The sequence below is a fragment of the Astatotilapia calliptera genome, chromosome 7, assembly GCF_900246225.1.
Source record: "Astatotilapia calliptera chromosome 7, fAstCal1.2, whole genome shotgun sequence".
Lineage (NCBI taxonomy): Eukaryota > Metazoa > Chordata > Actinopteri > Cichliformes > Cichlidae > Astatotilapia > Astatotilapia calliptera.
Window position 1 is genome coordinate 63,021,195 of NC_039308.1, and position 25,079 is coordinate 63,046,273.

Genomic DNA, 25,079 nt, shown 5'->3' on the forward strand with positions numbered 1-25,079 from the left:
CCTTGTTTGAGGTGACCAAATACTTATTTTCCACCCTAATTTACGAATAAATTCTTTACAAATTCTACCATGTGGATTCAAGGATTTTTTTTCACATTCTGTCTCTCACAGTTGAAGTGTACCTCTGGTGCAAATTACTGACCTCTGTCATCATTTTAAGTGGGGGAACTTGCACAATCGGTGGCTGACTAAATACTTTTTTGCCCCACTGTATAAGTTTATGTTAATTCACACAAAAAGTTTTTTTTTTAAACCAAAATTTCTGTAGGTGGTGAAAAACAGGAACATGTTTGCCATTTAATTGTTTATCTGTTACTTAATTCCTTCGGTTTAGCCTGAATGGCCACGGGATCTTTATCAGCAGGAAATGAAACGTTAAACGTCCAAATATTTATGTCCTCCTTCACATTTTTCAGCTTTCCAGTGGATCAGATTGGAGTCTTTGCTGGGCCGATTCTAGACCCTTACCTTTGACACCCCCGTTCTATAGTTTTGGGCTTTGTCAGTTAGGTCAACACAACTGGCAGAGGAGGAGGCTTTGGTGTGTATACGTACTGGTGGCTGGGACTCAGCTGCCTTCAGAAAGATGTTTTTGTCTTTTAATACCTCAGAAATTTTTAAATACTGCTCTTGTGGGTTTTTTTTAAACAAATAAAAATGAAAACATCCATTAAATCAAAACTATAACTCATAAAAGAAAAGAAAATCTAAACTGCAATAACAAAACTCTTTCTGGAAACTAAACCAAACTGAAAACGAAGCATCTTGCTGTCTTTTTGGATCCACTGCTAGACTTAAACACAATGCTGTGTTCATTATTTAGTGGCTCTATAGTGTAGTGAGTTACACATATACCTATCAAGCAAAAGATCCCCAGTTCATCTGTGGAAGTAGACACAAATCCCTTGGGGGTTGTATCAGAAAGGATGTAAAAATAAATAAATAAATCTGGCAAATCAAATATGTGGAGCTACCTGCTGTGGCAAACCCTTGTGAATAAGGCAGCAGCTAAAAGTAGCTTCTTCTGCAATAGTGATTATTTCCTACGGTACATACCATGTTGAGTTAGCTTGGCACTGGGATGGTGGGAATGATAAAAAGGTATAAAACCATCTCAGTCTGGCAGGTGGTATCAAAGAAAGGGTTGGGGGAGCTGTCGGTCTGCTCACACCCACACAGCCTGCAGAAGATGTCTAAGTGACAATATCTGTGGGTGTGAAAGAACAAGGCGTGTACACATGTGATATATGAAATAAAAGGAGCCTCGCATAAACCTCTAGAGAACAAGTCGCCCTTTTGAATGACAAAATACATTAAACATGTTGTTTATTCCCAGCAAGATGTAGTTCCAGTCAAACAGCTGCAGCTATAGTAAGACGCTGATGCCATTATGAATCTAGATAGAGATCAAAGGACACAAAATCTGTCCTATCATATTATGACCTCAATTTAGTTTGTCCTGACTGTCCCTTCTGAATCAGTTGGATCACAAACCATAATCCCCTGTCTCTGTGGATTAATAATGTAATCTTCAGAGCAAACACTGAGCGTAAATGAAATGTTTAGGTATTCACCTGGGCTGTATTGAAATGAGTGAATGACCCCAGTCAGACATCATTCACGCCGAAACAAAAACTTCACAGCGTTCACCTTGCTTGGACTGTTGCAGTGAACATTGAAGGTATTTCATCACGCGCACACACGGGGTTTGAAAGTCACCCGAAGTATGTAATCAAGTAGTTTCCTGTGCTTCCTTTTTTTCCTTTTCCCATTTGGATGCAGGAGATTATCATAGGCCTTCTGAGGGACATTCTTCATTACATTTGATCATCTGACTCATTTTTGTGAGGCTTGAAGTAAAAACCGGTCTCTTTTGTGCTATAATCCCCTGTTTGTCTGTTCTTCCGTTCTTTCTTTTTCATCCAAGATCAGGCAAGCATCCAATGAGCAGCAAGGGACCTTCACTTTTTTAACACATATTACAAGTGAACAAATTGTCACACAGCACATGTAGCTTCATTTAGTGACGACTAACACAAAGAAGAAGGTGTAGACTGGCTTAGTAAACGGTTTAAAATGATCTGAAACATGCAGTCGGTCAGGTTTCACGTTTGTGATTTCTGTTTTGAATTTAACTTGCAGTGATTTTACTTCTGCAGGAACATTTGGCACCCAGTCCCACCCTGCAGGGATCTCCATGAATCCTGGAGGCAGATGAGCTGGTGTGCAGTGCAATGATATGGACAGAGAGGGTATGTTCAAGGTGGGGACAGATAGAGGTAGGTATGCTGCTGTTTTGTACGGTATTGCAGAAACCATGCCCATGGGGAAGAGTCAAGGCCCAGTAGGCTGTGAGGCACTAATTTAGCACTGAAGTTAGAGAAAACTGAACCACAGGGTACAACATCACCAGGAGCTTGGTATGCAGAGGGCATTATCTCAGAATATGATGATGTTTGCAATTTGAACAAAGAAAACGTGACACAGACGAGCAAATGAGGAGAAACCAGCCTCTTTGTCAAGGGTGCCATAGTTTTAATCAGCAATTCTACTAAACCAGGAACTGCAGCTTTTTAGGAATTTCTTTCTTCGCACTCACCCAACATCTGCTTGTCTATCTTTGACTGTCTCTGCACATCTGTCGGCCTGCCTGCCTGTCTGTCCACCCGTCCTTCAACCTTCATCTCCTTCAGTCTCTCACAAACACCCCGCCTTGTTGTCGTCCAACCTTCGTTTTTTCCTGGGCAGCACAGCAGCCCACAGGCTTTGATGAGAGGTCTAAGCTAAAATGTCACAGGGATTAACAGGTTTTGCCTCCTGCATCCCTCCGGATCAGTTCTGGCTGCCCTCTGTGCCTCAGCTTCTTCCCCCCCAAAACAGGTGCGGATTGGCATTTCTTTCTGCTCCTCTGTGTCCTATTGAATTTATTTCCAGAGAGGGAGGTGGAGGGAATAACATTCTTCCATGTTTATAGATGAGTAAAAGAGGAAACAGGGTATGAGGAGAGGTCAAGTGAAAGGATGAGGAGGAAACAGGAGATCAAAATCCTTTGAGCAAAATATTTGAGTGAAAATTTGTTTTCTATATTTCAGTTCAGCTTTGATTATTCACTTATTTATATCATTTTGATAAATATTGAATCTTCCTTTACAACAGATGCACAGAAACAGATGTGTGCCCTCAGAATATAAATGCAAAATAATGGAAAAGTTGTCATTTAAAACTCGACTTTAATTTTTACATTGAGTCGCTGCACAGAAGATGGACGCAAGCACTCTGCAGCTGTCTTCTGCAGCCATCCAAATACCGTTGTCTCCAAATGAGTTGTCTCCAGAGATGTGCGGCTCAGAGGGGCCTTCACATAGATAGAGCTGTTGCCATATTAAGCGGCAACAGCAGTGTTCTCTCTGATTGCTTCTGCAAAAAGTTAAATAGACCTAAACGCCCACACAAGTCCACCCTCTATCTTTCCACAAAGATTTTTGTCAGTTGTGGAGCACTGCTGCAGTGAATTAAAGAGCAAGCTACAATCCCATGTGAACAAGTGAAGAATCTAAATACAGAAACTGTAAAAATAGCTCTGCTGTCAGTGTTACGTTAGCGGTGAATGTATCAAAGTGTGAATTCTTCAGTGCTCTTAGTCGTGAACGGTTTATCTGAGGAGAGGGCACGCAATATCAAAGGACATCATCAATGTGATCTTTGATGTGCTGAATATCGTAGCTTCTTTTTAAAAGTACCAACTTCTTTCATTATGTAGTCACTGAAGAAGCTCCGACAGCTGAAACCGGAGTGACTTTCTTAGTCTTAGAGTCCATCTTTTATCAAGAGTGAATGTGTATCTTGGTGCTTTCCAGGAATTCAGTGCTGACAGAAAAATCACACAAAATAAAATTCAACCAACTGAATCATCCTGTTTTTGTGTTTTTGAGTATGAATGTGCTTAGAAAGAAATCTAGGTCATTTCGCCATCATTAATATGCCAGCCAGGTGTAGCACAAAGAGGATTAGAGGGAAATAATGCCAATAGGGCTCTCTATGTCTGCCTCTCCTTCATTCTATCTCTTTCTCTCAAAACCAAACAATCACACTTAAGTGCTCCCCGCTGTACCTCAAAGAGTATTTCCATGACAAGCAGTCAAAATTTGCAATAAAATATTTCTGTATTATACCAAGCTTCAAGGATGAGCTTGTTTAAAACCCATTAAACAAGAAACAGTTCCAAAATTTAACTTCTGACATTGCATAAAATCATTAAAGTAAATTTCAGCACAGACACTGTATAGTTTCCCTGCTCCTAAAACTCACAGGTAGGAGTTTTAAGCAGCAAACTTCGCCTGAAAGACAATCATGAGCCAAACTGTGCCATTCACAAATGTGAATCACTGTATATCTCTGCAAGTTTTCAATATAATTTTGGCCGATCTAGTTGTTGCTCTGCACCCCATTCTAATGCCAAACACACCAGTGCAACTCCACTGCACCCGAAGGTTAACTAGCTAACACAGATGGGCGCAAATACGAAGCTTGATGCAGAAGGCAGAAATCGCATCCGTCTTCGCTGAGTGTAAAAATAGGCTTGCGTCATTTGCCAAGACACAACTTCTGTTTTGAAAGAACATACTCTCTGGCATTATTATGATCTTTGAATAAACACACCAGTAGAGATATGGAGCCATAGACAGGGAACACACGTTTGCAAAGCCACAAACAAACATGAATCTACAGCAAAATTTGTGTTCAAGCCTGGTTCCAAAGGATAGCTCTGTAAAGTGGGAATGGTTTGTGTCACGTTTTCTAGTGAGTCTACATGCTCAACATAGCTATAGTTTTATTCATTTGTATATATCTTTTTAAATGCAACTCTAATTCCAGCATCTGTCACATTCTGGCAGGTTATGAAGTGTCTGTGTGGTAGTCTTCTTGTAAAACTAATCCATTTATAGTTTGTGCTTTATTTTTGACTCCTGTCATTTTCTTGCATGAGTCAGTAAACAAAACAAACACAGCTCTTCAAAGGTGCATCCAAATGTCTCCGTCCAACATGTCATGGTCCCTTGGTCTCTGACCCGGTTGTTTTAGTTTTTTGTGAGCTCAAAGGTCGTTTGACCATCTGTGTTTGTGTTCTTCATGAGTTCTTTATTCTTTGTTAGCACCCAAAGTTGATCTATATTAAGTTGATCTCTATATTGCTTTGTATGTTGAGTCTTCAGTTCTTGTTAGTTTTTGGTTACTGAAGATTTTGTGGAGTTTGTTTTCAGTTAGTTTCCTTTCAGTTAGTGATTCCCTTGTTTAATTGTGTCTTACTTCCTGTTTTATTTTGATATCTGCTGGTCTTTTGTGTCTTGTGTCCATTTTTACTTCCTTCCTGTCATTTTCCAAGTAAACTTCAGCTGTGTCTTTTTACTCCAGGTGTTTCCAGGGGATTATGGTTTGTGATCCCAAATTACATCTTGTGTACATGTAGTTTCAGTCTCCTCTTCAGCCACAGTGTGGTTTATGCTTCTATTTGCAGACTTTGTGTTATGTAATTTGGTTTCCTGCCAAATAAAGGTTGGTTTTAGTTTGTTCTTGCCTGTCTGTGAGTCCTGTGTTTGGGTGCTATTTCTGCAAACCTCGACACACTGATCATCTGCCAGATAGAGAGGAAGAACTGTCATAAGTTTGAAAGTGGCTTGAGTTTATACCTTCCTCAGAAATGTAAAAAAAAAAAGAATATATTTTGGACATAAATGATTATCTGTAGCTTATGTAGTTTAGTCATAACATAAGAAATCTAAAGTGTTGGTCTTGCAACAATATTAAATTTTACAATTAAATAAGAATGGTCTCATATTCTCAGTGTGTTCTTCCTGAGGTCATGTTTTGTTTTTAGCAGTTTTACAAGAAGCACTTTTTACTGTTTTTTTCCTATCTAGCAGGAAGACAAAATCTCTAAAGATTCATTCTCAGAAAATTGAAGTCAGTAACTATCATCAGTGAAGCAGATGTCTGAGGTCTTAGCGGGCCCCGTCTCTAGAGATGAGAGGAAGATCTACTCTGCCGACCACTCAGACCAGTCCACCTCCCTGGATTTATTTCATAAGAGGCAAAGGAAGTGAAAACAAAAGGGAGATGCCTTCAAAAAGCAAAAACATAGGACGAAAAAAAGAAATTAGCCAGGCAGGATAAAAAGCACAGAGCATCCTTAGAGGGAATCCAATGAAAAATCAGGTGGACTTTAAGGATCTTGTGCTTCTGATAAATTAAGCAGAAAAGAAGATGGGGGGGTGGGGGGCATCACTAGGAATGCAAAACTGGGTGGATGAATTGATGCATTGATGCATGACCACTACATGGTGCCATGGTTGTTACTGTTGTCTCACAGCAGAGATGATCTGAGTTCAAATCCCCTCGTTAGCTGGCGTCTTTCTGTGTGGAGTTTACTGAGTTTACATGCTCTCCCTGCACCTATGTGGTTTCCTCCAACTACCTTTCATAGTTTAATTACAGAATCTAAACTGGCCATAGGTACGGATGTAGTGTAGAATCAATATAGATGTGAAATCAGGGTCTTGTTGTGTAGAGCAATCAATGCAAATCCATTCAATAATAAAAGATCACTGAAACAGATGAGCAGGAGGAGGCCGCCAGTTTTACAGAAGTAAGATCATCTCGACAACAAACTTTCTCACCTTATTTCTCATACCACCATTCTTGTTTTTTTTTAAACTCACTCTTCAACTTTCAGCCAATATGAGCAGGACTGCAACTAAAGAACATTTTCTCAGTTAACTTAGTCATCATCTTTCAGTCATCAGAATCATCTCATCATCTCATCTTCATCAAGACTGGATCATTTAGCTGAAATCGGCTCTGTTTTTTCACCAATGCCTTCCCACCAGTGCTCCTTTAAAGCGCTTCTGTTTTCACAACAGACGAATTCTTTTTTACCCTGAACTCACACTGCACCAACGCTATCTGTGCCCACCTGCTGCCTTTTGGACTGGTTTGGATATTTAAATATTCTCGTCTCTGTTAGACTCTCCAGACTCCCACTGCTTTCTGGACTTCTAATTTTCTTCCAACTTTCTTTAACTTTTGTAGCAATATTTTCACATTTGCTTTTTTTTTTCTCTTTTGAGTTACTCTCATCTCATTGTGCAATCCCCTCACTTTTTCATGTGCTACTTTCTAAACTACTTTTTAATTAAGTAATCATCAGCAGTGATTTTTTTTTCAGATCCTTTATAGCAATAGCAGAATTAGCATGAAAATGTAAAAAATGTCCCAAAAACACAGTGTATCCACAATAGCTAATTATATGGTAGCAACTAAATGCATTTAGCGATGTAGACATGATCAAGATGACCTGCTGAACTTTAACTCCTCCAAAAAGAGAAACTTTCAAGTGACTGACTGGTCTCTGTCTCTGAACGCACCATTCCACATAAATCAAATCAAACTCAAACTGCTTCTCTGAGCATGACAGTAAGTTCGCTTTACTCAGATGGCCTCCACAGCAACCACATCTCAGTTCAATAGAGCATGTTTGGGATTTGGTTGAAAGGGACAGTTTGCATCATTGATGTGAAACAGAAAAATCTGCATCAACTGTGAGGTGTTAGCATCTCATTATAGACTAAAATTTTAGCAACTTTTTGAATCTATGCTGCAAAGAATGATTTCGTTCTGAAGACAAAAGTGGTACCTGGTAAAATCAATGAGCTGTAAATGGGCCTTTGCTCAGTATCTGTTTTTTAGGAACTAGACAGAGAAGAACAGGACATACAATGAAGAGGAAAAAGTAAAAATAAAGGGAAAAAAGAAAAAACATGCATATGACATTTTAAAGTTTTTATTAATGTAATGATGTGTTCAGATATTATTATTTCTATCAGTAGTTTTCCTTATCTGCCATACTGGAATCGACAAATAAATTTTTTTACCCATACGTTATCTTCTTGAAAACTGTAAAGTGTGATTTTCTTTCTTTTTGCAAATTTGCAGAAAAACATCAAGGGTGTGACCTCAGTGGAATTCATACAGACTTCTTCTTTTTCCTCTGTTAAATGCCACAGGCATTGCCCCAGTTGGAAAAAAGAAGGGGGGATGGGGGTGCTGTACCGTTTCTCTTCATTATATTATTTTATATTGTATTATATTATTACAGTCTATAGTTTAGCCATTTATCCTGTGTTGGAGTGATAGACACACTGCAGCTCTCGGCACATGGTATAACCAAGCTTTTTAACATCCTGAAGAGCACACAAGGACACGCAAGGTCTGAGAGCAGAGGATGATAATGTATTGGTTAATGGATGTATCATTGCTAGATGTACATACATTTTCCACTTGTAATGATATACTGAGACCTCTGACACCCAAGCAGAAAGGAAAATGTTCATCAGAAATGGAGGCTGCTAGAAACTCTCTGTCAGCACAAGCTCTTTGGAGAACATTAATGCCTGCAATAGCCCACAGAGTACCATCAAACAAAGTGACCTGTGGGAAATATTAGCATTATGGCCCTGCTGAGTGTAGCCTCAGCAATCATAACCCAGAACAGATCACAGCCTTATTTGTCCAGAGACAGGACACAGCAGGGGTTCAAGCTGAGTGCCCTATCATGGCTCATTCACCAAAAAAGACTCGAGAAAAATGTGGAGACCAAACTGGCAGGATCCCACAGAGCGTGGAGCATTGTGTGGATTAAGAACATCATAAGAGGAGACATTTGGGCTGGAAGCAGTATAACCAGAAACCTTGGGCACAGACTAAATCTATGAAAAACTAAAAGCTTTTTAACAAGTAAGTTTGGTTGGCTGTGTGTCTTGTTTTTTTCTGAAATAATCGAGCCAAGGGGGGAATAAAAATCCTTTTGCAATTTGCTATGCTGGCTGCTGAGAGAGAGAGAGAGAGATCAAGGACACTGAACAAAGAGGCAGAGAAGTAAGCAGGGAGAAAAGACGTTCTTGTGTTCCACTTGCAGTGAGACAGCAACCTGTTCAGCACTTTGTAGCTTGCAGTCACTTGCTACTCGGTTAGACTGTAGAGTTATACCATCAAAGAGTTTGCTGGGGCTGCTTAAAAACGACTCTCTATGGCAGGTATCAAAGCTTACAGCGCTAATTAGCTCTCAATGTGTAGTTATTTGCTGCAGGAGGCAAAACTTACATAAACTTCTTGGATTTACATTTTTTATCACTCATGTTGAGGTTAATTGCTCATTTCATTGGCTTTTAAAGTCAAATTTACATGCAAAACCCCAGGGTGAGGAAAAAAGGTTGGATTTGTACACTAGCTCACATGTAAACATGCTCACGTGTAGTGAAATGCATGTTCGGTTCTTTTCTTTTGTTAAAAAAAAAATCCTATCTAGTAGGTAACAGTATACGGAGCTTGACATTTGCTCATACTTTCACGGAGGTTTTATATATCCAGTATTGTTCCTTCAGCTTCTCATAGTGTGTATTCATTATGTCCACACAAAGAAGTAGATACACAGCTACACATGTGAAAAGAAATTAGGGCTGGGCATGAGGGAGAAATCCAAATTCAAAGTAAGAAAGAAGGAGCACAGTTCATCAGTGATACAAACACAATGCTTTATCTCACACAGCAGGTGTGTGGATTACCTTTTAATTGGATCTTGGTGTGAGACTGGAAAAGGCAAAGGCCTATTGTAGTCGCTGCTGAAAGGGGGATGACAAAGCAAGAAAAGGACAGGGAATGAGCAGAGGAAGGGAAGTGAGTTACAATCTTGCATGCTTTTGGGAACACACACCCAATCACCACAGGAAGAGTGTGCTAAATGCAACCGGCACACTTTTATATAGACCTAAACACATTCAGGTATATAAGCATGAGCACAGGGCTAGCGGTTCTTCCGCTTGTCCTATTAAGTCACAATATAGGATATTAGCTGTATCACTGTATCAGTTGGAAAGGATGTGCCTTTGTCCCCTCTTATCCACTAGAGTTAAATGATGTTGCACCTAACCCCACGGAAGTGGGAGCCCAATATCTGCCATTTGCAAAACTATACTTTCACATCTCTATTGGTGTCTACTTAAAGCCAGGTGCAGTTCACCTCACCTTTACATCACTATCATCATACTATCAGAGCTCCTCCAGACCTCCGGGGTCAAAGCAGAGCACACAGAACAGCACATGTGAGAGAGGCAGATGACCTCTTCCTGCAGCTCGTCCACCTTCACCTCCTCCATGAGCTCCACCAAGTATCCTAAGGTGGCTCAGGGCTTGGCAAGGAGCGCAGAGGGTAGGGATCTTGCATGCAAGGAGATCCTCCTTCATTCTGGCATTCTTAGCGCTAAATCTTTGGTATTATGAGACAGGCAAGGAAGGACTATCTAAAAGAGCTGTCTTTGCTATAAGCAAAAGCAGCATAATTAACTAACATCAATGATTAGCTTCAACAACCATGTCAAATCCCCTAATGTAGAGCGCAAAAATAAAGTTTATTACCTACTGCAGACTTCTCAGCACTTAGTCAGGCCTCCGTTCTTTTTTCTCTTCTCCTTTCAAAAAAAAGGAAAAAGAAACAATTGTGCACTTAGGTTGCCTGTTTGTACAATATTCTGATAGTCTTACTGTGGATGTACTTGACTCACCTTTAGAGCACTCTGGAGTTCAATGTAAGACCTCTGCTGTGGTGGAGTCCTTCAACCAGGTACAAAAATCCCCCCAAATCCCAGAGGGAGAGTCTGTCCCAGATTTTGAAGTGAAGCTACGGCCCATCACTGCCCAAGAGGGTGAGGTGAACCATTCTTTTCATTCCACAACAGCTTGAAATTTTACAAAATGCCCTTTGCATCTTGCAGAATCTCTCCTCACATTATATTGCAAGCAAGTGCCCTTGAGACTATAAGAAAAGCGTGCACCAGCCAAATTTAGACACTTGCCCATGATTTGCCTGGAAACACTGGATGACACAAACAAAACTCTACTGGGAAACAAAAGTTTCATGTGATGTGAAAACTTTAGGTAAACATTTTTTCTTACTGAGCGAAGGTACTGTGGGCTGCATCTGATAAAAGTCCTAACAAAGACCTCACCAAGGACAGAAATACTGTGATAAAGACTTTATAGTTCTCATCACCTCTATTGAAAAAGCATTTGCTGCTTATGCTGAATACCAGTGCCTTTTTAGCATAAAATCTACGCGTTTTAATCTGATTCACTCTACCTCTACCTGTAAATTATAGATTAAGAGAGCTGCAGAAGTTCGCCCATCACAATATGCAGAATACTGCAGAGTAGCCAGGCTATTATCATTCATGGAATGACCCTACAGCTACTTGTCTCAAAAGGAAAGCAGAAAATGATGATCCTAAATCATTTAATGTTATGGCAACTGTTATAGCAAAATATAAATCTTAACCTGATCTGTCTTTTTGTCATTCATAGGTGACAATGCTGCATTCAAGGCAAATGTGACTGGGAATCCACAGCCCAGTGTGAGCTGGGAGCGAGCTAGTGGGTTCCCACTGTCTGTGGCAACAAAATCTTCCCATGACAACATCGACAAACAGCATATACTGAAGGTTTGACACTGTAAAACTACATGAGTTACCCTTGGCCTAATTGAAATTTGATCTACAAAATACTAGTTAGACCTGCCATGATGTATGAAAAAAGGACCGGAGGCAGATCTGGAGGTCGCAGAGGTAAAGATGTTAAGATTTTCATTAAGAGTGACTAGGATGGACAAGATAAGAAATGAATACATCAGAGGTTCAGCTCAGGCTGAATGGTTTGGAGACAAAGTTAGAGAAGTGTGTCTGAGATGGTTTGGACATGAGCGGAGGAGGGATTGTGATATATTTGACCAGGATGTTACCAGGCAGGAGGAAAAGAGGAAGATCGCAGAGAAGATTCGTGGATGTAGTGAAGAGGGACATGCAGACTGTTGGTGTGACAGAGGAGAATGCCCTAGAGATAGGATAAGATGGAGGCAGATGATGGGCTGTGACAACTCCTAAAGTGAGCAGCTGAAAGTAGAAGAAGAAGAAGATTAAATTTCCCCCTTTTTATGTGATATTTTAAAACATTAAGGGATTTTGTTCACTGTCATTGTGTTGCTGCTGACTAATGTTAAGCTTGTGTTATATCTGATGAGCATCCCTGTTTAATTTTAGTCATCTAACACTATACATGTAAGTAGTATTTACTGTAGCTTTGCATGTACTTGTGTACTCTGTTTTCTCAAGTTTTTCACTGAATGTTACTCTATTGACAAATAAATCATGCCATTATTTTTTTTAAGTTAAGACTGTAATTTCAGCATCATTATCTGGAAGTGTGAATTCAGGGTTTAGGGTATCTAGTAAAAATGTGTTGCTTTAAAAGGTGAAATACTCTTTCTGGGCATGGTATCTCTGTACAGCCTATCATTTAGCTGAACAGCTCCCCGTTTTGGTGCTGTCAAGTGAGATGACACACCATGCATCATGAGGAAAAGTAGATAGGACGGGGGAAAAAACTCTCACTGAACCTTTTATCTATAACCACTCCACAGTGGATTTAGTGCTTTCTCTGTACCAGCCGGGGAGCTTAACTGAAGCTTAAATAGCTATTATAAAGCAATTAACTTGTGGGTGCTGACATATGCATCTCCCCTTGCCATCTGTTTCTCTGGTAAGGGATGACTGTTAAGTTCCAATACTGTGTGTTGAGGAGTTATTCCTATCATGCCACTGCCTTCTACTGCTTAAAATGAGTACTGCAGTGGGATAAAAATGACCTGAATGACAGTGTGACAGTTTGAAACGTCTCACTGTAACTAGACACGTTGCTTTTTCCTTCATTAGTCATTTACCTAATGTCTAATACCTTCTCTCCAAATTAGATCAAAAATCTGACCTTGGAGGATGCCGATGTCTACAAGTGCACTGCCTCCAACAAGCACAGAGATGCTGCCTTCTCCATATCACTCAGTGTTACAGAAAGTAAGCCAGCCATATCGTACAGCATGGGTTGTTTGGAAGCCATCAGCACAGTTTGCCTCCAGTTTTCTCCTAGTGCCACAGGTGAAAGTTGCTTTCTCTTTGTTTCCAGAACCACCAATGGACTTCAAAAAGATGCTGGAGGAGCAGCAGGAGCACACGCATGTTGTCTAATACTAGCTGTGACACTCCTAGAACCTGTCAAGGTGTGATGGAGCACTCTCTGATCAATTGCCAGATATATGTTTTTGCATGTATCCAGAAATACCCACAGGACAAGATCTAAAGAGTTTCTGGTGGGACTGAGGAAGATTCTTTTCAGCTACTATCGCACATATTCCTATTCTATGTCATGCATGCAAACAAGCATAGTATATACCTGTATAACTGCTTCCTGTGTAACATATTTCTTCTTTTGCAGAGGTATGGAGAAGAGAAGAAGAAGCCACCTACAGAGGAGGAGATGTTAAAGATCCTGGCTGGAGCTGACAAGAAGGACTGGGGGGGATCTGTGCCAAGTATGGCTTCAGCAACATCAGAGGCATTCTCAAGAAGTTCAAGGAGATGAAGAAGAAAGTGGAGGTGGAGGTAGACCTGTGATGCAGAGAGCTTGCACACATGACACAGGATCAAATAAAGATGAACAGGTTTGGGATATGATATTTTAAAAAAAAAAACAGCTTAAAATAGAGCAAGGGAGAACTGAGAAAAGTTTACACAACTTGGCGACAAAGTTAAGTTAGTAAAGCAAAAGTCAGCTGATGTGAAGATGGGAAATAATTCAAAATGTCATTATTTAAGTATTTCTACATTTGATATGTTTTACAAGATGGTGCGTGTCTTGAAGCCCATCACTGCCAAAGTTGACATCGTGTTCAACACTGTCTTGGAACTGAAGGATCCAAACATCAGGATCAGTGGTTTTTGGTAAAGCACATCAGTTTTCTGGTTCAGTGTCAAAGTCTTCTTATTTATGAATGTTACCATGACATAAACCACTTGCGATTTCTCCCCTCATCTCAGCGTTGTGCTTGCAATTCAGGGCGCAGAGCTGCAGTGGGTCCAGTACTCTCATGGGAAATATGAAGTGAAACTGATGGGAACTAAGCACATGCTATGCATTTCTATTGCGTGCACCTGAGTGACATGGGCACCTACACTCTGCAGGTTGGAGACAAGAGACTTTCGGCATGTGCAGAGTGGAACTCGGGACTCCTTCTCACTGCTCATAATACAGATTTTATTGTATTTACTGTCCCCATTTACATACTCCTTTTTACATGCTTTCTTTACATTTGTCATTACTTAACACCATGTCATATTTTATCCCCTCCATTCAGTGTCAGTATTTATTTGACCCAGAGATCAGACTTTCTCACTTAGTTCATATTACTCAAAAACCCTCATGTCAACCCCCTCCCCCCCAGATCCATAGCTAGTTGGCTTGGAATCCTTGGATATGTTTACTTGACTGATCAATAAAAACCCTTCTTGTCTTCTGCTTTATCTCATTCAAATGAACTGCTTAAAGTCGTGTCTGACTTAAAGCCAAAAAAGAGTAAATGAGCGACAGACTGCTGTGTTTGAGGTCCATCTTTCCAAGAAAACAGATCGACCCCTAATCTGGAAGGTTAGTGTAGTTAGTGTGTAGTTCAGGAAGAGAATCATAGAATTTAATTACACTTTTACACTATCATATGATATCGCATATAGGATGAGACTGAAAATGCTTTTTAAAGATAGTTTCCTGAATTTCTTAACATCTCAGTTACTCTGTCTGTGAAGGTTCTCAGTCATCCAGGTCATCGTAGTCAAAGGAGCTTGCAAAGAAAAGCGTCTGGACTTCTTTAAGTTGCTTGAAGACGTTTCACCTCTCATCCGAGAAGAAAACGACTACAAGAAGACAGCTCCTTGGAGGACAGGACCAACTTCACACCCGATCAGATCTGCACACTGTTAGACCTCTGCCTCACCACTACATATTTCAAATACAACGAAGGCTTTTACAGACAAAAACATGGCTGTGCCATGGGCTCCCCCGTGTCACCTATTGTAGCCAACCTTTACATGGAGGAAGTGGAAAGGAAGGCTCTTGGCTCTTTCAAAGGAAGAGTACCCAGCCACTGGTACAGATATGTGGACGACACCTGGGTCAAAATCAAGACACAAGAAGTGGAATCCTTCACTGCGCACATCAACGCTGTGGATAAGAACATCAAGTTCACCAGGGAAGACACAAAGGACAACTGTCTGCCTTTCCTGGACTGTGCTGTGCACATTGAAGAGAACGGCAAACTCAACATCGAAGTTTACCGGAAGCCCACACACACGGACCAGTACCTCCTCTTTGACTCCCATCACCCTCTGGAACACAAACTTGGAGTAATCAGGACCCTACACCACCGGGCAGAACATGTTCCCTCTAAGCCTGAAGGGAAAAAGAAGGAACACACACATGTAAAGGAAGCACTCAAAACGTGCGGCTATCCTAAATGGGCGTTCTTAAAGTCAGCAAAGAGGCACAGAAAAGAAGACCAGACACCAGCGAGGGAGGATAAGAAGGACAGACGCAACAACATTGTCATCCCCTATGTAGCCGGTGTATCAGAGACACTCAGGAGAGTTTTCTCCAAGCATGACATCCCAGTGTATTTCAGACCCAGCAACACGCTCAGACAGAAACTGGTTCACCCGAAAGACAAAACGCCAAAACACAAACTTAACAATGTGGTGTATGCTGTACAGTGCAGCGAGGAATGCTCAGACCTCTACATTGGAGAGACCAAACAGCCACTTCACAAGCGCATGGCACAACACAGAAGAGCCACCTCCACAGGACAAGACTCAGCAGTCCATCTGCATCTTAAGGATAAAGGACACTCTTTCGAGGATGCCAATGTTCACATTTTGGACAGAGAGGACAGATGGTTTGAAAGAGGAGTGAAAGAAGCATCTATGTCCACTGTGAGCGACCATCTTTGACGACACCAACTCTCTGCCATCTATAATCTATAATCCAGTTTTGAGATCCCTTCCCAGACGCCTTAACGCCCACTCACATCCTGGGCCATCTGACCTCAGGAATTCGCATGATAAGGTGGGGCCAGGTTTCACAATGAACTCACCCGAAACTCTGGCTGATTGGGACCCACGCCCAGTTTCCCACCTTGGCTCAGGGAATTAGAGGATCATCAGGGGGTCCTTTTGTCCCTCTGTGGGGGGAAACTCCCACTAGGTTTATATCTGGGACTCTCCACCATTTGACCTTAGAACTGAAGAAGCTTCTCGGATGAGAGGTGAAACGTCTTCAAGCAACTTAAAGAAGTCCAGACGCTTTTCTTTGCAAGCTCCTTTGACTATCTCAGTTACTCCAAAAAAAAGGAACCCACAGATACAGCATACTGCCATTGTTTGAGGAAATATAAAACACTGGAACATAATGTGGAAATAGTTTTCCCAGAAGTGTTTTTTGTTTTTGCAGGTAAAGGAAAAGGGGAGGGAAAGAGATGAAAAGTCTGATGTCTCTCTGTATGAGGATGACCTCACCTACACCTTAAAGATTAAGGATATGAAAGCCACTGACACTGGAAACTAAACAATCAGCACTGGAGACCTCACTGCCACCTTGCTGCTTTTTATTTGCCAACACGAAGAAAAAAAACTAGTTTGTCTTGTTTTTGTTGTTTTGTTTTTCCCAACAGAGCTGTCTTGTTGGAGCTAATATTTCTAGGGAAACAAACCTTCACAGTTGAGATATGAGCTGCCACTGCCTTGTTTTCCTCCCCTGAGATTAGAAGCTTCGCTCCTTCGTAGCTATGCAAAACAACATCATCTTCCCTGTTTTTCAAATGAAGATGTATGGGGAGTGCAATAAATCCTCCCTCCTAGTGCTCAGTTGAAAGTAATCCAACCAAATCCCTGCTCACAACAAGCTCATTTATTACAGCTCTGCCTAACAAGACATTTACTTGCCCAAGGTGCAAGTTGGGGCATGTAAATATCTTTACAAGGACACGTGGCTGTCCTCTGGGTTTGGACCAAGAGAAGCATAGCAATTGAGGTTGTGTTAATTATAGTTATTCATGAATATGAGTACGCTCTATCTTTTTTTTTCTGGGACTGAATATAAAGAACAAGCCTAATAAGTGCAAGAGCATTTAAATTCTGTTCATACTTTCACCTTGTAATCATCAGTGTCTGTGCTTCTACTTCTAAAATTACTAAAACTTTGTAAGTGTAGTATGCTAATAAAGTCCACATTAGCGCTAAAGTGCCTCTCTTATTTTCATTCTTCCTCTGTTTTAATTCTATATAGGCATTCCCATCAAGTTTACCAGAATGTCTGTGTGCATGAGAGAAGCACAGCCCGCCTGGAGTGTGAGATGAGCTCCAAGGACGTGCACATTCACTGGCTGAAGGATGGGTGTGATATCACAGCAAGCGGGCGCTACATCTTCATGCGTGAGGGGAAAAGGGCTGAGGTTATTATAGAAGAGTGTCAGCTGGCTGATGAGGGAGAGTACTCTGTTGTCTGCACTCAGGACAACGATGCACACGAATATGTCAAGTCTGCTAAAGTCACTGTGGCTGGTAAGAATTCTGCTCTATAGAGAAAAAGAACCCTTAAATTTTCTTGGACTATAAGGTGAAAGTGCATGTGTTCCTCCACTGATCAAACAATGCAGTAAACTGCAGTTACAGCAACAGAGAAATAGAAAAATAGCACAGTGCTGTTCAGAACAAAACAGAGTGTCAGTGCCAAAAAAGATGCTTTGTGGAAACAAAACACAGGCCTATTGTGTGTATTATTATAGTACTGCACAGCCACAGAGTAGTGGTGAGAGTAAGTGCTCCAACTGTTGAACTGTTAGCCACAGATTCCTATCAGGCAAGCACCCGGTGCTCTCCCTTGCAACACTGCAGTAGAAAGACTTGCGAGTATGGCGATCTATCTTCTTCACTCTTGTGTAACTTCCCATATTCTTTTGTCTCTCCCTTGTTGCACTCCCACACATCCTTCCTCCTCTTTCAGGCTGTTACCCCTGCAGAATTTTTATCTGAGCAGACTCCACCATGTTCACAAATTGCTTACTGCTCTCAAATTCTGTAAGTATGTTTTACAATAGTCATGCTCGTGACTTCCACCTTTCAGCTTCTGACAATAAGATGGATCATTTTGGATGTAAAATACTACTAGCATATTTTAGAGAGTAAAATGGATGTTTCTTTTGCAGATTTCAGCTAACGTTTTTGAATCAGCCAAAGCCAAGGCAATGGAAAAAACTGTAAAAATCTAACAACACAGCATAACTGATTAATAATTAATTCTATGAATGTTAATTCTCTCTAAGTTCTTTTTCTCTGTGTGTTGCCAGAGTGTTTTGCCTCACTGAAGAGTGGTATGTCAGATGTTCAGTGTTCGACAGGGTCCCCTGCAGAGCCGAGTGTTGTTCTTGCTGATGAGAAGGTGGATGGAGTATGGCTGAAGGATGGGGTGGAGGTAAGAGATAACGCAGAACTGGATAAAAGACTTGTTAGCTGTTAATCCTGAAATGTAAATTTGGCAATTTTTTTTTGCCTTTTTCATCCATCCTTTTGTGTTAAATTCAACAGTTTTCGAAGCTGAATGGAGTTCAGGTGGTAAAACAGGGAGCTGTGCACAAACTAATTTTCTCTGGTGTGAATGAGTCCCATGAGAGCAAGTACACATTCAGAGCTAAAGGGGCTGAAAGTGAGGCTGTGCCCAGTATTGCAGGTTAGTGCAGTGGTTCCCAAACTGTTTTGCTAGGTCCCCCTTTGTTTTACAAGAAAAATCCTCGCTCCCCCCCGAAACCCCCACGCACAAACACATCCTCCAAACACACACGCCCATGTTTTTTTTTTCAAACTCCATTGTGGTTTATTTCTATGGGGAACAGCTGGGACAAATCAGACCTAATGAGACAAGGGGAAGCAAAACTAGGCACACTGCACAGGGACTTTCACAATAAAACAGGAAACAAGATTCTTTATTTGTCACATGCATAGTTATACAAGTACAATACTCAGTGAAATGTATCTAAACTTACAGCATCTGGTATTACAAAGGCAAATCAGATCCTAAGCTTACCTGGTATAAGGATGGTGTGAAGGTTATGGAGGATGAGAGGACCAAGGTGGAGAAGACAGATAATAGCACCTCATTGGTGCTTAGCAGGTGGATTAAAATAAAGGGTGTCATGCTGTATCATATGCAGATACAGTTGTTTTTTTATTTACTTTGGATGTTTACTTGATGCGTGAGAGAAGATTAGTGGCGCATTTATGCGTTGTCTCAAGAGCGACTGTGGTGCTGCTGTTACTGACGTGCAACTCATTGTGATTGGTGGATGAAATCACACAATCATATTAATTTAAAGCACTTTTTGAAATGGAGGTTTGTATTTAACTAACACATCGCTTTCTTTAGACCGCCCAAAGCCTCCTCAAGGGAAAGTTGAGTTTCTTGAGCCGTAAGAGAAGTGTATCAAGATGAAATGGAAGGCTCGAAGTGACAACGGGGGTAAGCAGGTCACCAGTTTTGTGATCGATCGCTGTATGGTAGGCAAGAGGTCCTGGAACAGGGTTGGAGAAGTGGATAGTAGCATTAATGCCTTCACTGATGATAAAGTGGAGGAGGGCCATGCATACTAGCATTGCATCAGAGCCATCAATGAAGAGGGAATGAGTGACCCTCTGGAGACAGAGGAGGCCATGGTGGAGAGCCCATAGGTGAGCACTAATCATGATCAAAATCAGCCCAAATAGGTCCAACTAGAGGTGAAAGGTAAAGAGAAATGCTTTATGGTTTACAGTTCACTGCAGTTCCACTTCATTGCCATGCTAAAAGTTTCATATCCTGGATTTGAGATGTCTATTGACATCTGTTTAAAATCCACTTATCCAGAGCCTCCAGGTACAGCATCACAGCCTCATGTGTCTAATTTAACTAAGAACACCATGACAGTGAGTTGGAGTCCTCCAGCCAGTGATGGAGGAGCTTCAGTTCACGGCTACATCTGTGAACTGAGGAGAAATAAAGGCTGCAAATCCATAAGGAGCTACTCACTGGTCAGGCTTGGAGCAGCGTGCCAAGCCAAGCAATCTCATGCGTCACTGCAAATTTTTTATTGAAATCAGTGGTACCGTTACAAGCCGAAGTGCCCATTTTAGCATTTTATCTAATAACTCCTGACTCCTAACCTAGCTTCCTTACTGATGCTACATTCACATCTATCACATTCAAGCCTTTATTACTGTTTCTAGAAACCAACTTCATGGTGTGCGGATTGGTGGAAGATATGGGGTATGAGTGACTAGTGTAAACAGGGCTGTTGCAGGCACTCCCAGCAACGTTTCTAATCCCATGCCGGCTAAAAATCCAGCACGTACGTCTTCCCCTCACAGTGTGTTGTTTATTTTCTTTCCTGAATCAGCAGGATGGAGCCCATCGGTATGTAGGCTCCCATATTGAAGCTTTGAGTTTTGAATTTGTGTCTTAACCACTTAGTCATTTGCTTTATCACCTATTTTACTCTAAATGGATACCGTGCTGTATTAAAAAAAACTTGAAATTAGCAACTTATCCAGTAATTTGGAAAATGTTTACTCAGATCAAAAATTAAGTGTAAAGTTTTGCCATTTCTAATGTATGGTTTTGCTTTTTTTATGCCCCTGTTGGCCATTAAAAAAACCTGAGCAATTCACTTTATATATGTGGAGTTTATGTTCCTTTTATTTCTGTACCTAAATATTTGATTTATTCAACAGTATACAAATTTAATTTTCCCCTGAAGCAGCTCCCGGCCTAGTGAGGAACCTGAATGTATCTGATTCCACAAACTCCTCCGTTTCTCTAAAGTGGACTCCTCCATGCCAAGGAGATGAGCCTATCAAGGAGATGCTAAGACGTGGAGGAAAGCCACTAAGATCCCTGTCTCCTGTACTGCCTTCACAGTGGTGGGACTTCAGGAGCAGATGAGGTACCACGTCCGTGTCTGAGCTGTCAATGAAAAAGGGGTGGGGGAGCCCACTGAGCTAGCAAAAGGTGTATTGGCCATAATCGTGTGGTTTTCCAGGCTGGAAAGGCAATTTGCCTTGACTTCAGCTTCACTGTAAGACTTCATCAGTGAAATAAAGTGGCTAATATTTAACAGTTGTCTTTCTCTTCAGGAGGATGTAATAACTGTACCTCGAAACACAAACCACAAACATCCAGTCAGACACATTTATATCCAAGATGGCATTCTCACCACAGGAAGACAGGTCATCACAAACACCAAGAATCACTCCCAGTCATTCACTTCTTCCACTCAGCAACTTGACTCTGGCATCTGTTCTCCTGAAGAATAACTATGGAGAGGCTCACTATAAAGTCCATGTCAAGGTTATAGGTAAGTGACGAATGCTTCATTATTTACTCCCCACTTTGTCCTTCTTTAATGATTGTATTCTGTAACAAGAAGTCACTTCAGATCCATTTTTGCTGTTTTGATAGCTTTATACAAACTTCCAGATCTGTCAAGAGAAATTTACAGTAATTTCTTCCTCTTGTTCTCCTGCTGCTGTACTCAGATGTTCCCCAACCGCCAAACAACCTCCAGTTGGTGGAGGAGATCCTGGACACAGTGGCTCTGCAATGGGATCACACCCGTGACCTGGCTGATGAGGATCAGGCAACACATTATGTACAGCTTCCTGGTTTACTGTGACCGAGTGTGTTTTCATTAGCAAGTACACTGTTACTGGACTGCTTCCAGGAAGGAAGTACTATTTTTAGGGTCACTGCACAGAATTCAGTCGGTGACAGGGATCCCTTAGATTCAAAGCAACCTTTCATCATCGCCAAGGAGAAAGGTAACAGTAGTTTATTTCTCAGTCTCAGTCACGCTCTTTACTCAGATTTATTTATGTCTGCTGTGTGTTTCCAAGAGAGCATCAACAGCCTTCAGGGGAAGGAATATGCATTACCTCAAAGTCATGTTAAACTTACTTTCCTGCTGCCGCTGAAGGACTAAGCCGTTCTCAAAGGACATGACTGCAACATGAGCTGTGCCTAACAGGGGCTGCCAACTCCACTGGTATGAAAGACATGGCTACTGATGTCAGCAACCATAATATATGTGAAGCAAAATTTAAAACATCTGTGTGTACAAAGATTGTACGCACAGATGTTTACTTCTGTTGCCCACAAGTAAAAAAATTCTCCCCTTTGTAGGCTTGCTGGTATCAAGGGGAATCCATGATCTCTGATTCCACTCACTTTTGGCACCGCACAGTTAATGGAGTGTGCACTCTAGTCATCCCCACTTGTGGAGCTCAAGACAATGTAGAATACACTCTGGTGCTGGAAAACCCTCTGGGGATGGTCAAGTGTACCTGTAACCTAGTAGTGTATGGTAGGTTCTACAATGAGAGAGGGTGGAGAGTGAAATAATTAATAATTTATAATGATATTACCTTACTAAATATATATCTATATGTTAGGACTTTCAGATAAAGATGACAAGGGTCTGCTGGAGAGCTTCCTGACTAATCAGAAAAACAAAGAGATGCTTATTTTGGAAGGAGTCTTCTATAATTGGCCACTTCACTTGTTCTTACATTGCTGTTGGCATTTTCACTCATTTTGGTTTGACTAAGTTCTGTATATCACTGATTATAACTGTTAGGCATGTTGTAGTTTTCTGTTTTCATTTTTTTCAATTCTGGTAATACTTTTAGCAAACACTAGAGGTCAGACTCTCACTCTTCCTTCAGGAGTGGCTAAATGTTTGGTATGTTTGGGGGTTGCTCGTCATTAGTCAGCTCATTCAGCCAGAGAGATTGTCTTTTATCTTTAGCTCACAAATGCTTTTCTGTCTTAAAAATAAGAAAGAAAGAAAGAAAAGAATAGAAAAAAAATGTTTTTTTCTTCCTCCTTATAGGTGTCCAGTTCTTCCAGAATAGCTTGTTTCACGGGACTCCGCATCAGGCCACCTATTTAAAAAAAACCCTCCAGTTTGTTGCTCTAGTTTTTGTGTGACCTTAAGATTCAAACGAAACTAAGTTAACTCACGGTACATGTTGCACCACATCCACAACAGACAATAGTGTGAGAATAGTTTTCTGCCAATTATGCAAAAGGCCACAATTTAAAGCTCACTTATCCCCATAGCTTACTTTGCGGATCTGTATCATGTAATTACAATGACCTGTGCTTGAAGGCAGGCTGGAGCCGTTGTCAGATATCTTTCTTTTCTTGCACACCCAGCATTGCTTGGCGTATTGGACTGTGCTTTAAAAAAACAAAACAAAAATCAAAGTTGCCTCAAGATGCATTTCAAACAAAAACAAGAACTTGTGTACCTCAAAGTGCTACAGGGCCTCAGGTACAACTACATTTTTAGGACAGTCTGCACGGATCCGTTTTCACTTCTTCGTTTTTGGTTGTCTTTTGTTTTGGGGTTTGTTTGGCTTTGGGTTTTTTTGCTTAGTTTTTTGTGTCTTTTGGCCAGTGACACCAATCTGCAGCCGATTTGAGGTCAGGTGATCAACTTTGCATGCCAGCTGCTTGGCCACTGCTTGCATGCTAACTTACTGTATTGCCTTACAATGCAATGCCTGTATAAAGGATGTGTATGAATCCAACAGATTCTACTTTCAACCATAACGTCCACTTAGCCACAGTGTTATCCATTCCTTTTAAATCCAGTGCTTTAAAAAATACCAGATTACTTTTAATCTGCATATCCGACAGTCTCTTTAAAAGACATTACCTCAGAGTGGACTGCTGCTGCTTGAGACTGAGTGTGGTCTGGTAAGGAGCTGTCAGCCTGACAGAGAGGGGTTACAACCCCTCTCTGTCCTTGCGTCACTATTGCTGGCGCCCACAACTCCATTTGTATAGACCCACCAGAGGACTGGCAGTCAGACTGCCAGGTTCAAATCAATTAAGCACCAAAAGGCACTAAACTGACGTCACAGGTACCTTCCGTTTCTCCCCTATTCAGCTAAGCCACAATAAAGTTGAAATACCGTGGAGTGAAACTTTGAATGGTTAGTCTCGGCATTTCAAAGAAACTAAAGGCTGCTGCGCTCAAACGGAACTTGATTCTTGTGCATTTCTAATAGATTTCTTTGATGTTTTATTGCATCACATTTTCATTAATGTGATTAAGTTTTTTTTTTTTAAAAAGGACTTTCTTCACTCTTCAGGAGTGACATTATTTCATCAGTTTCATGTATATTTCTTGTCTCACGAGGTCTGTTTTTATAAGGGCCATAAAAGAGATACTTTATTTCTTAGAAGACTGGACTTCTTTGATGGCAAGACTTTGGCTGCAAATGAATGGGACACATTTGAAAAGAACTGGCACGGATTCAGCAAGACAAAATTCTTAAGATGTCTGTGTGCATGTTGAGGAAGAAAATACAGACAAGGTAAGGTAACAGGAAGCTGAAATGGAAGAGAAACAGAGAGCCTTGTCGGTAGAACTCTGAGTTTTCACAGGGTTAACTGCTGTTGAAAGCACATTTCCCTCGGCCAGACAATACTGCACAGCAGCTACTAGAACAGAGCTCTCTGTTGTCCTCCAGTTCATTCTGTCTGTAATGGCACTTTACTGCTGAGGACCATCAGCTTCAGTAGAAACACAAAAAAAACCAAAGAGTTATAAACATCTGCTGACATTTTCAATGCAGTGATCCTAGGAAACAAAAAAACAAAACAACAACAACAACAACGAAAAAAAAAAAAAAAAAAAAAAGAAAAAAAAAAACAAACAAAAAAAACAAAAAAAAAACCACACAACACATTTTGCTGAACTTGCATTGTAATTGCATTTATTTCTCCAATAGTTATTCACATTCATAGCAGTTTCACTACAGGGAAGAAACTATTTCATCTCTACAGTCATGAAAGAAAGAAATCACAATAAAGTGAAAAAAATCAAGGACAACAAGGTAAAGCACGTCATTGAATTAAAAGAAAAGTGAAACATTCTTTCAATAAACGGAATTCAAATTCTGCGTTGCAAGGGACCTTAAAACAAGAATTAAATAATCTGTGGGAAACAAATTTGGCTTTTCCCCACATTGACAGGCAAAACATTTTGGGTTTTCATTTTCTGCAAA

The 25,079-nt window shown here is 40.8% G+C and overlaps 1 protein-coding gene across 1 annotated transcript; it reads left to right on the forward strand.

The window, feature by feature from the left end:
• The first annotated feature begins 10,167 nt into the window (after positions 1–10,167).
• On the forward strand, positions 10,168–23,415 carry LOC113024975 (immunoglobulin superfamily member 22). The gene is given in 31 exon segments (XM_026172273.1): positions 10,168–10,261; positions 10,497–10,754; positions 11,410–11,546; positions 12,851–12,950; positions 13,060–13,108; positions 13,186–13,243; positions 13,369–13,447; positions 13,450–13,535; positions 13,777–13,902; positions 13,990–14,073; positions 14,076–14,139; positions 14,449–14,504; positions 14,506–14,583; positions 16,441–16,539; positions 17,303–17,537; positions 18,323–18,447; positions 18,561–18,706; positions 19,018–19,188; positions 19,268–19,275; positions 19,396–19,701; positions 19,873–20,077; positions 20,751–20,854; positions 20,857–21,071; positions 21,138–21,298; positions 21,300–21,358; positions 21,540–21,650; positions 21,653–21,738; positions 21,740–21,821; positions 21,897–22,045; positions 22,183–22,363; positions 22,452–23,415. Coding segments are annotated over 31 exon segments (3,867 nt in total). The 3' UTR covers positions 22,607–23,415.
• Positions 23,416–25,079: the final 1,664 nt, after the last annotated feature.